The following is a 12,867-nucleotide window of genomic DNA, read 5'->3' on the forward strand; positions in this document are numbered from 1 at the left end:
CCAGTGTAAGGACATTTATCTACATAGTTCTTCCCCCTTTTGTTTTATCTGCACAGATACCATCAGTTATGCTGTACAGAACTAACAATTTCTCTGTGCATTAAACAACCACAATAATTTGGTCATGTTATTTTAAGAGAGGGAGGATTGCAAGGATGGACTGGGTGATGACTGGGACAAATCAAAGCTCTCTCCAAGAACCAACACAAGCCCCATGAGCCAAAAATGGGTTCTCTCATTGCCATTATCCCATCTCATTAGAACATAAGAAACGAATGCTAGAGGTAGGCCTCTCAACCCTTCAAGTCTGTGTCACCATTCAATATCATGACCCATTTGCCCCAGGCATTTCCTCTTCTGTGCCAATTCTTCAAGTGGTCCTCAAGCCTCCAACCCGTCAAAAGTATATCTGCATCCTCTTTATATTGTGCAATGACCTTCATGAAGCCCCCATGACCTTCAGTCAGAGAGGTTCAGAGATGCAACGCCCTCTGCAAGAAGTTCCCACAGATGACTTACCCCCTTTACCTTTGTAACTATGTCCCCTCTTTCGAGGTTGTCCTACACTTGTACAAACATCTCCACTTCATGTAACCTCTACATCGCACATCTGTTTCAAACACCCAGCAATATGTTTCAATAGTTGCTGCTAGCGAACAAAGACAAAGCAAGGTAGATGCTATCAGCTATTGGTGTGTTTCCTGTAACATTGAAAAAGAATCTAGCGTTTCAACTCGATCGTGAGAAGATAAAACACGTGAAACGACTCCTGACCCACACTCAAAAGGGCAAATAAAGTTTTTTATAAAACTGCTTTGAACCTAACACGTTTATCATTCAGGAAGTCAGGGGAGTCGCATTGAACACACCAAGCCCAGACTGCCCAACACTCACTGTCTACCAGAGACGCGACCAAGAGAGAGGAAAAGAGATCCCCTTACTAATCAGTCTCTTCCCTGGAACCATGACATTGTCCGCCTACCACGGGCGCATCAGCCTCGCAGAGACCGAAGATCTGCTAGCATCGATGGGGAAGGATGGCAGTTATCTGATCCGAGATAGCGAGACCATACCGGGAGTCTACTGTCTGTGTGTGTTGTAAGTACGGAAAAATGGGGTTTACAGAGAGGTTGAATAAAGGTTATAAATTAAAACAGAAGGAGTCAGAAATTAGAGCGAATCACATGAGTGCAATGTCATTGTATTGAGTTTTGACCGTGCGGGAGAATCAAACAAGGAAGAAACGAAGGGTGGGGAGGAAAGACATGTTAACCCCGGTGAGAGAAGTTATTTATTTCGTGGCCGGTGGGAATGCACGGATCTTTGAGCAAAGAATTTCATTCCAGATATAATAAAACGGGCGAATCATAAACTATATTCAGTAGTAAAGGAGTGCGATGGACGGTTGTTTTACGCCCCGAGGTATACAGCTCAGGAGGAACAACGATCGCCGCCATATGCTAGGCATTAATTCTCTGGTATTAAGCTGTGTGGGTAGCAGAGTTCCAATTAATACCTTCTATCATCTAAGTAACATAGTTCTGCAGCATTGCAGATGTTTGAAAAATCAAAGTTCAATCGAAGTACACCTCAACCATTAAAGAGGAGGAATTGTTTGGTCCAGGTCCAGTAAAAAACCGGAGTAATCCGCCGATTATACTAAATAAAACAAAATTTCTGGAGCGCACCTTTAGCCACTCGGGAGAGCTCCGGTTCAAGTTCAAGTTTGTTTCATACAAACCCTGAGAATTAGCTTGTTGCAGCAACAAACAGCAGGAGACATTACAAACGTAAGAACATAAACTTGAATTCACGGATTTACATAATTGCTCAAATCTGCCGCTCGGTTCTCTGTAAATACAGGAAACGCTGCAAATACCAGTAGAACTCAACATTTGTGGAAAAGGAAAGAAGAGTCGACGTTTCTTTCGGACCGAGACCCTGAATCAGTATCGACTGTATCGACTCTTTGTTCCTTTCTATGGATGCTGACTGACCTGCTGATTTCCTCCAGCATTTTGTGTGTGCTACTCAGTTCTCTGGACCGATGGAGATTTTGCGGTACCTAATACCTACCTGCTACAGTTAAGCAAGTCTGTACCTGGGACAAAGTCAAACCACCGACCCGAGGAATAAAACAGCCCAAGTATGTTTCTTCACTATAATTTTACACATTTACAACCACCTAATAGTTTATACAAAACGTAAATACCACGGTAATGGCAAAGTCGAAGCCTAAGTTTTTGAAACATTAACGAAATTGAATAAAGGTACTACGAATGTTTTCTGAAACACTGTTTTGACATATAATTTCTCTAGCAAATATTCAACGCGTTTATTTTTTGGCGTAAACAAGTCAAAGCGTTAACTTTGCGTTCATCGTGGGGTTGTAACCCACGCTCAAACAGCGTTATGTCTGGTGGTCAGGGCTCTAAATGTACTAGTTACAATCTACGGCGCAAAATAAACGCGCTACCAACAATAACGATATTTAGTGATGAGGATTCTCGGCCCGAAACAACGACTCTTTATTCCTCTGACAGACCTGCTGAGTTCCTCCGGCATTTTGTGTGTGTTACTTGCGATATTTAACTTCTCGCCTTCGGGACACACAGTGGCCAGTGAGAGTAGAGAATCCAAAGAAAATAAAACACGAAATGAAAATAAGAAAATTACATCTTCACCACCCGTATCCTAGTTTAACAAATGGAGACGGGTGATGTAATTTAAAACTAACCCCGCTGTCTTCTTTCGAGGTAATGAAAACACAACTACAGACGGCGTCTAAAAATGTTTATGCCGCTTGTTAAGTACTGTGTATCCAGTTTTTTCCCCTTATTTCCCAGTTGGGAAGTAGTAGGGATTCCGCTAAAATATTTCACCAGTCATATTACCGCCTGCCAATGAAATTCTCTTCGGTTTGTCCTTTCATAGTCTGGCTCCCATCCTTTGGAGTCTGCCGGAAGATATTGATCTAAAAATTTAAGTGTAAGTGCGCGTGTGTGTGTGTGTGTGTGTGTGTGTGTGTGTGTGTGTGTGTGTGTGTGTGTGTGTGTGTGTGTGTGTGTGTGTGTGTGTGTGTGTGTGTGTGTGTGTGTGTGTGTGTGTGTGTGTGTGTGTGTGTGTGTGTGTGTGTTTGGAGTAGATTCCAATTTCCGCAATGTGTAAGATCAAACAAAACAAAACTGGCGGAAATAAAACAAAAGAAAGGGGGGAACTACTCCGATGAGGTAGTGGAAGAAGAAGCGCAGTTAATGTTTCATATCGAAGGATTAAAGGAGAGATGAAAAAGTTTTGAGTATGTGGGGCTGGCGGGGCGGGGTGTGTCGGGATTTACTGGCCTGGCATGGTGGCGGAGGTAGAAACAGTTCGACGCATTCAATAAAGCTTTATTTAACGTGCACTCGAAGAGCCATGACCCATAGGTAGTATTCGGCGGCATAAATTTGATTTTGAACTGGCACAGAAACGATGGGTGAATAGCATCCTGTGTCGTGGATGTTTTGCGATTCTAGCAATAAATTAATACAACAGGAAGATACTACACCAACCAATGGGTACCCACTCGTACTAATCCATCTTCCGACACGTGACACGCAGTCTTCCCTAAGACATAGGAACAGAATTTGTCCATTCGGCCCATCGAGTCTGCTTCGTACCTTTGCGATTCAGCCGCTTGTCTAGACACTTCTTATGCGCAAATCTATATATGTAACTGGAAAATCTTAATAAAAAAGACACAAGAACCCTTTAAGAAGTTAATAACAGTATTAGATGGCTTCAAGGATAGAGGTTGACAAACTGAATTGACCACGGCCTTTCACTCCCATCTCAGGCACCGGAATTTAATTCTCTGTGTTAATGCCAAGACTTGTGTTATCTCGGGCAGGTTCTTTCTTGCACTATCCCCGTCACACACTCCACCATCAGATTTACAATTGGGCGATTATTTCATCTGATGCACTACGCCAAGAGTTGGAGGCAGCCTGGATGTCAAGGAAGGTTCCAGGTGTCTGAATTTTGTTTTCTCTGTCGGAGAGGGAGAACTGGAGCCATAATAAAACGGAGATTTCTTTAGGTGGAACATTTTACCCTTTGAGACGCTAAAGGTGTTTCTGAGAACCCAGTTCATTTGCTAAACAAAAATCTAGTTCAGGAAGCGGTCTTCGTGCTTTTGCATCTTTGCGGGAGCTGAGATCTGGACCACAGAATCAGTCGGAGCAGTAGTTCACAAGATGTAAAACAGGTTTTATTATTAAACATTTTATTTGAGGTATTGAGGTTGGCGACGAACTGAGGGCGTAGGCGTGAATAAGGAGCATTTACAGAATCGCTTTTGTAGCTTATTGATTTAAATTGACCACACTCTTGTTGAAGAGAGCAGCTCTTTGGACAGTTAGCACCTTCCCCGAGAACCACTGTACCTGTACCTCATAATCCCTGTATAGAAACCGCTCTGCACACCTCTCCTTGTTCACCACTCTCTCTCTGTGTATTACCTTCCCTGTGCGCCACTCTCTCTGTGTATCCTTCTCCCTGCACACCGCTCTTTCTGTGCACCACACTCCCTGTACACCACTCTCTCTTTAAAGCATTCTTGTTGGGTATCACTCTCTGGGCATGACATCCCCTAGAACTTCACTCCCCTGGACACCATATTCCCTAGGTATCATGGTCTAACAGCACCATTCTGCCCAAGACCCTTTTTGCTTGGATGTTTCTGCTCCTGATCGGTTTTGGTTTATTGTTGTTTATTATCACGTACAATGAAAAGCTTGTCTTGCACACTGTTCATACAGATCAAATCGTTACACGGTACATTGAGATAGAATAAGGTAAAGCAATAGCAATGCAGAATAAAGGGTAAAAGCTATAGAGAAAGTGCAGTTGTAGTAAACAATAAAGTGCAAGATCATAACAAGGTAAATTATGAGGCCAGGAGCTAATTGTATCACACAAGAGGTCTCGTCAAGAGGCTGATAACAGTGGGATACAAGATGTCCTTGAGCCTGATTGTACGTGCTTTCAGGTTTTTGTATCTTTTGCCTGATGGGAGAGGGCAGAAGAGGGAATGCCCAGGTGGATGGGTTTTGTATTAAAGTCTGTTGGTGCCAGAGACCCTGGTGCAACCCTGACCTCCAGTGTTGTGTGAAGTTTGTACATTCTACCTGTTGGTGCCCTCTGGGTACTCCAATCTCCTGCCATATCCTAAATATTTGTGGCTTGGTATGTTAATTGTCCACTGTAAATTGTCCCTAGTGTGTAGGGAATGGGGTGGAGATATAAAAAAAATTCATGTGGACTGGTGGTTGGTGGTTGGCACTGATGGTGGGCTGAAGGGCCTGTGTACTGTATCTCTCTGTGTGACTATGATTATACACTCTAAGTACCAGTGTCACTGGAGATTATATTCATAGCCACTACTCTTGATTACAATCCCATGGGCAACATTTTCCATGGACACAACTCTCTGGCAATACAGTCCCCTAAACCACTCTCTGGACACGCTACCTGGGCACACTGCCTTGGCACAATACCTGGACATACTCCCTGGGCATCACTGCTCCGTCACATCCCTTGGGCATAATCCCGAGGCCGATGGATACAGATTCGGTGAACATCTCCCTTATCGAATCGATCAATCCGAGCAGGGTGCCAGGTTTTTGCGCCTGAATGAAGTCCGTAAAGCGAAGGCGTTAGCTATTTAAATGTTTACTGTACAACGGCATGTTTCATACAAATAACAGACAATTCAGGAGATTAAAAAAACACGAGCATTCCTTTCGTATCGTTCACCATAGAAGACGCCCCAAAACACCAAAGAAATGCAAGTCTTGAACAAACAAGCACTTTCCCAATGCAGTCATTATTATACAACAGGAGATTACCGCGGGTAAAGGCCAAAGACTGAAGAAGTGTAATGTACACATCCGATGTTTAATGCAGTTTAACATATTTAGTTCACTGATGTTATAACAGTGGTGGAAACATGATTACACAGATAACAAAATACTGAAATGTGAATGTTTCAGATTGAGAAAGTCGCCCCGATGTTTAAACTTATCACCATTCACAGTTGATAATTTTCCAGTTTCCATTCTCTTATCGATTCCGAATGATTTGAAACCTAAAATTTACCGAGAGTGTGTGCAAATAACTGCTTTTGTGCACTGGATGTTAACCTGAAATTCAAGCGTATTTACTGACTGGAGAGTTAAATTACAAAAAAAAACGCAGAGAAGGGCGAGGGCGCGGACAAGTGTGAACTGTAACATCTCCAGCAAAGTGGCTCGCGTTTTGCAGCATGTAAACATAATCCGTTGCAAAGAGTTTCAACTTCAGGTCGACCGCAGAGCTCACACGAAAACAAAAGATCAGCAAAAAAAAACTACGAGATTCTGCAGATGCTGAAAATCCAGAGTAACACACACACAAATGCTGGAGGAACTCAGCAGGTCAGTCAGCATCTATGGAGGGGAATAAACGGTCGACGTTTCGGGCCAAGACCCTTCATCAGGACTGAAAGGCGGAAGAAGCCAGATTAAGAAGCTGGGGGGGGGGGAGGTGAGAGGGGAAGGGGTACAAGCTAGAAGGTGATAGGTGAAACCAGGTGAGGGCGCAGGTAAGTAACAAACACCAGAAAATCTGCAGATTTTGGAAATGAGGGGAAAAGTAGATTGGGGGGTAGGGAGGATGAAGTGGAGAGCTGAGAGTTGATAAGTGGAAAAAGTAAAGGGCTGGTGAAGGAATCTGATATGAGCCAGTGAGTCAAGCAGCATCTTTGGAGGGAAATGGATGGTTGACCTTTTGGTTGGAGATCCTCTATTGACTGACTTGCTGAGCTCCTTCAACAGTTTGCTTTGGCTCCAGGTTCCAGCGTCTGTAGTCTCTCATATCCTCTAAACAAAAGAGGAATTTTCAAATCAATCAAATCAAGTTTAATCATCCTTCAAGCCTTACTTAGATACAACTGAACGAGAGAGTGTTCCTCTGGGGCCGAGGTGCAAAATATTCAAAATGGCATGCAAACATTCAAAAATAGCAAGTAAGACACAATTTAAGATACGTAGCCAGAAATGGCACCAGCAAACATGCGAAAAGAAAGTGGGAGTGCAATTCTGGAAAGGGAAGAGCAAGAAAGGATTGGGAGGTCATGGAGAGGGCACAGTAAAGGCTTACCAGGATGCTCCCTGCATTAGATTGCATCCGCTATAGGGAAAGATTGGACAAACTTGGGTTGTTTTCTCTGGAGCAGACGAGGCTGAGGGGATCTAATAGAAGTTAATAAACTTATGAGAGGCACAGATAGAATAGACAGAATCTATTTCCCAGGGAGGAAATGTCACACACTAGAAGATAGGCATTTAAAGTGAGAAGGGGAAAGTTTAAAGATGTACATGCCAAGTTATTTTGTACAGTGAGTGATAGGTGCTGGAACAGGATGCCAGGGATGGTGGTGGAAACAGATAATATAGTGGTGTTTAAAAGGCTATGAATAGACAAGGGAATATGCAGGGCATGGAGATAAAGGAATCAGTAAGTATTCTATACTCACTTACTTACTTTTAGCCTGTTATGCCGCTGGCTTTTAGGGCAGCAATGAAGGTCCTCCATTTCTGGTGGTGTTCAGCACTTACTTCATCATGTCAGTAGTTTCCTCTCAGTCTTCACTACTATCTGTCATGCAAGTCCTTGATGAAGACTCAGGAATACCTTCGCACTCAGATGTAGAAGGATTCTTCATTGCTGCTTTGTAACAATTTTGTTTTTACCAGTAAGGGTTGTTAACCCTAAGCTGAACCCCTGAACCTGAAGGACTGGTGAACCACTCTTAGTTTGTCCTCTACCCTTTGACCTGTTTGGCATGGGTGACCCAATCAAGAGCCAAAACATGAAGCCCTGACTCCAGCCAACATATATGTCTGGGTCAGTGAGGCACACCGCCTCCAAACCACGACAAGGTTGTGGTCCTCTTGGAAGGTTCTACACTCTGTGGCCACTTTACTAGCCATCTCCTGTACCTAATAAAGGAGAATGGGGTTGAGAGTGATAATAAATCAATCATGATGGGGCAGCACACTCAATGGGCCAAATGCTTAATTCTGCTTCTATGTCTTATGCTGTTATAAGTGGCCACCGAGTTTATGTTCGTAGTCTTCTGTATCTGTAGGCTGTCTGCTTCAAACATCCACATGTTCTGCTTTCAGGGATGCTCAGTTATGCTCAATTCTCTGTAACCTCTAGAGCAGAGGTTCCCAACCTTTTTATGTCATGAACCAATAGCATTAAGCAAGGGGTCTGTGGATCCCAGGTTGGGAAGCCCTGCTCTGGAGACTGTTGTGTGTGAAAATCCCAGAAGATCAGCAGTTTCTGAGATACTCAAATCACCCAACTGGAACCAATAATCATTCCATGATCAAAGTCAATTAGATCACATTTCTTCTCCGTTCTGATGTTTGGTCTGAACAACAACTGAACCTCTTGACCACATCTGCATGCTTTAATGCATTGAGTTGCTGCCATATGATTGTCCAATTAGATTTTTACATTAATGAGCAAGTGTAGAAGTGTTCATAAAGTGGTCACTGAGTATATGATTCTATTGTATGTTTTATGAAAGAGATTGAAAGCTGTGTGGCAGTTTCTATGGATGCAGAATATATAACATAGAGCAGTACAGCACAGTATAGACCCTTCAGACAATTATGTTGTGGCAACCTTTTAACCTTCTCCAAAATCAAAATAAGACCAAAATCAATCCTTCTCTCCTCATAGTTCTCAATTTTTCTTTTGTCCAAATGCCTATCTAAGTGTCTCTTAAATGTCTTTAACACATACCCTGGCAGTGCATTACTTACACTTACCATCTCTGTGTTTAAAAAAAAACTACCTCTGACCTCCATACTTTCTTCCAATCACCTTAATGTTGCAGTGAATGGGTGAACCCAAATGCAGGACACTAACACTTAGGTAGAGTAATCTGAAGAGTGTTTATTAATGGTTGCAGGGAAGGCAGAGGAGCGAGGAATAGGCCGAGGAAAGCAGAGGAGTGAGCGAGGCTTGACTGTGGAATGAACCCGGGTCACTGTGGTGAGAGCGTGGCATTTATCCACTGAGCCAATGGAGAGTGTAGGCAGGCAGTGCAATGAGGCAGAGCAGGGATCAGACCAGGTTGTGAGCGTGGCTTGAGCTGAACGGCAAACAGGAGAATGAACGGAAGGGCAGGCGGCAGGCAGTCCCTATCTTGACACAGAGCATTGCTAGAGCTGAACGGCAAACAGGAGGCAGGCGGCAGGCAATACTTATCTTGACATGGAGAGACAGAGTTACACAGGCAAACCTCGGTACTGAACTAAAACTTAGAATACACAATCCTAAGCAGCTGGGAACGTGAATTACCACACTGGCTGAAACAGCGATCTAGCAATGAGTGGAAGCAAAGCCGGGATATTTATGCTGCAGATTTAGATGAGGATCAGGTGTGCCGCTATCAAGGAGCCCGGGAGAACATGGGGAAAAGGGAGTTAGGAGAATATGAGGAATTAATGGTCAGGACTGTAACACTTAAAGGTATGTCCTCTTATATTAGCCATTGCCACCCTGGAAGAAAGACACTGGCTGTCCACTCTATCAATGCCTCCTATCAGCTTATATACTTCTACCAAGCCTCCACTCATCTTCTTTCACTCCAAAGAGAAAAACCCTATCTTGCTCAAAAGACATGCTCTCTAATCCAGGCACCATCTTGAGAAGTCTTCTCTGCACCCTCTCTAAAGCTTCCACATTCTGCCTATAATGAGGCTACAATAACTGAACACAACATGCCAAGTGTGGACTAACCAGATTTTTACCGAGCTGCAACATTATCTCATGGTTCTTGAACTCAGACCCCAACTAATGAAGGCCAAGACACCATATGCCTTCTTAACCACATTATCAACTTACATGGCAGCTTTGAAAGACCCCAAGATCTATCTGTTCCTCCACACTGCTAAGCATTCTGCTGTCAAGTTCAACCTCTAAAGTGTATCACAGTTTTTCAGATTGAACTCCATCTGCCACGTGTCAGCCCAGTCCTGCATCCTGCCTATGTCTCCTTGTAACCTACAACATCCTTCTACACTATCCACAACTCCACTGACTTTTGTGCTATCTGAAAACTTACTCATCCACCCTTCCACATCCTCATCCAAGTCCTTTATAAAAATCACAAAGACCAGGGGTCCCAGAATAGATCCCTGCAGAACACCACTAGTCACAGAGCTCTAGGCAGAATTTGCTCTATCTAGTACCACCCTTTGCCTTCTGTGGGCAAGCAAGTTCTGTATCCACACAGCTAAGTTTCCCTGCTTCCCATGGCTCTTGACTTTCTGAATGAGCCTACAATGGGAACATTGTCGAACACCTTACAAAAAATCCATATACACCACATCCACTGCTTTACCTTCATTGTTTTATTTTTCACTTCCTTGACAAAGTTGATCAAGCTCGTAAGGCATGACCTGCCCCTCACAAAGGCCATGCTGACTGTCCCTAATCAGATTATGTAAGGTTGCATTATTTGAAGAGATAAGCATTGCTGCTATCAGTGGGAAGGAGAGAGAAAGATTTTGCAAAGAGAAAGAGAACATAACAATTTCAGCTTCTAGAACAGCTATAGATGCAGAGTAGAGAAAAGTAAATTTCCCAGATCCATGACGGAAGTGGTATCAGTTGGTCATGTAGGTTAATGTGGGTGCCTAGAGATAGTACCAGTGGAAGAGATTTGTAATGTGTTGTTATAACAGAACTGTAGGCACTGCTGGGCACATTCCACATCCCCAGTACTAGCAATGTATTATGGTTCCTTGTTTACATTATTGCCCTATTACTTTCCCAATTAACTCAGATAACTCTTCTTTGTGGTGGTGTGTTGGGGAGGAAGCATTAAGAAGAGGGACGCCTCACGTCTTAATAAGCTGGTAAGGAAGGCGGGCTCTGTCGTGGGCAAAGTACTGGAGAGTTTAACATCGGTAGCTGAGCGAAGGGCGCTGAGTAGGCTACGGTCAATTATGGAAAACTCTGAACATCCTCTACATAGCACCATCCAGAGACAGAGAAGCAGTTTCAGCGACAGGTTACTGTCGATGCAATGCTCCTCAGACAGGATGAAGAGGTCAATACTCCCCAATGCCATTAGGCTTTACAATTCAACCGCCAGGACTTAAGAACTTTTTAAAAGCTATTATTAATGCTTTTTGAGATAGTGATTTAGATGCATATCATATTTTTTACTGAGTTAAGTATTGTATGTAATTAGTTTTGCTACAACAAGTGTACGGGACATTGGAAAAAAAGTTGAATTTCCCCATGGGGATGAATAAAGTATCTATCTATCTATCTAATTCCATGGCAACCTTGGTCTCGCCTTATCACACATATTCCCTTTGTTCCAACCATGACACCTGCCACCCTCTCAGCAACTTAAAGCTGTTAATAATCTCTCCAGCCACCACACACAAAATGCTGGAGGAACTCAGCAGGCCAGGCGGCATCTATGGGAAAGTGTACGGTTGACGTTCAGGCAAAGACCCTTCAGTGACCTGACCTGCTGAGTTCCTCCAGCATTTTGTGTGTGTTGCTTGGATTTCCAGCATCTGCAAATTTTATTTTGTTTATAATCTCTCCCACTACTATCTGAAATCTTAGTTTTGATGCTGCCTAAATTTGTTGAGTGTTTCCAACATTTTCTGTTTTGATTTTAGATTTCTAGCATTTTTTTAAATTTCCATTTGTAGGACATAGAATATAGAACACTGTAGCACAGTACAGCCCTTTGGCCCACAATGATGTGCTGACCTTTTAGCCTACTCTAAGGTCAATCTAACCCTTCCCTCCTACATAGCATTTTACTTTCATCTATCTGCCGATCTAAGAGTTACTTGAATGCTCCTAATATGTCTGTCCCAACCACCACCATCCCTGGCAGTGCATTCCATGCATTTACTACTCTGTGTAAAAAACTGATCTCAGACATCCTCTGTATACTTTTCTCCAATTATCTTAAAATTATGCCCCTTGGTATTAGCTATTGCCACTCTTGGAAAATGCCTGTAGGTGTCCACAATATCTATGCCTCTTATCATCTTATACACCTCTTATCCTCCTTCACTTCAAAGAGAAAAGCCTGAGCTCGCTCAACCTACCTTCATAAGAAATGCTCTCCAATCCAGGCAGCATCCTGGTAAATCTCCACTGTACCTTCTCTAAAGCTTCTACATTTCCCTATAATGAAGCAACCAGAACTCAGCACAATACTTCAAGTGTGGTCTAACCAGAGTTTTAGAGCTGCAACATCACATCATGGCTCTTGAACTTAATCCCCCAACTAATGAAGGCTAGGATCAAAGTTTTATTCCATTCCAGAGCTTAATTCCACTTAAGCATACAGATCCAAGATGAGACTCCAGTACTATGTGCTGTAGTGTTGGAGGTGTTCTTTGTCAGTGATAAATGGAGGTCCTGTCAACCCTACCTGGTGGAGATAAAAGATCCCATGGTGTCATTTTGAAATTAGGTAGGAGGAGGGGTGGGGAACGGATGTCTGCAGTGACCTGGCCAACAGTTTTTCTTATAATATGATTTCATAAATAGGTTATTAGATTATTTTGACGTTACGTTTTCAGAAGCTTGCAGAGGACAGACATCCCAGCTCCTTGACTCAATATCCTAAATAATGAATGCTAGTGTGTCAAAAACCGTGTTCACCACCCTGCCAGTTTCAGGGAACTATGTACCCGTACCTCTCGGTTTCTCTGTTCTATAACACTCCCCAGGGCCCTTGCCAGATTTTGTACGAGTTCTATCCTGACTTGTCTTATCAAAATG

General features: G+C 43.1%; 1 protein-coding gene across 1 annotated transcript in view; it reads left to right on the plus strand.

Annotated features, from left to right (window-relative positions):
* The first annotated feature begins 850 nt into the window (after positions 1-850).
* Positions 851-12,867, plus strand: part of LOC140727020 (SH2 domain-containing protein 1A-like) — a 94,274-nt gene continuing 82,257 nt past the window's right edge. Inside the window, exon 1 of the mRNA XM_073044181.1 lies at positions 851-1,098. Coding sequence (XP_072900282.1) covers positions 965-1,098 — 134 coding nt within the window. The 5' untranslated portion in view covers positions 851-964. The remainder of the gene's footprint in view (positions 1,099-12,867) is intronic.

The sequence above is a fragment of the Hemitrygon akajei genome, chromosome 4 (assembly GCF_048418815.1).
Source record: "Hemitrygon akajei chromosome 4, sHemAka1.3, whole genome shotgun sequence".
In the NCBI taxonomy this organism is placed as follows: Eukaryota; Metazoa; Chordata; class Chondrichthyes; order Myliobatiformes; family Dasyatidae; genus Hemitrygon; species Hemitrygon akajei.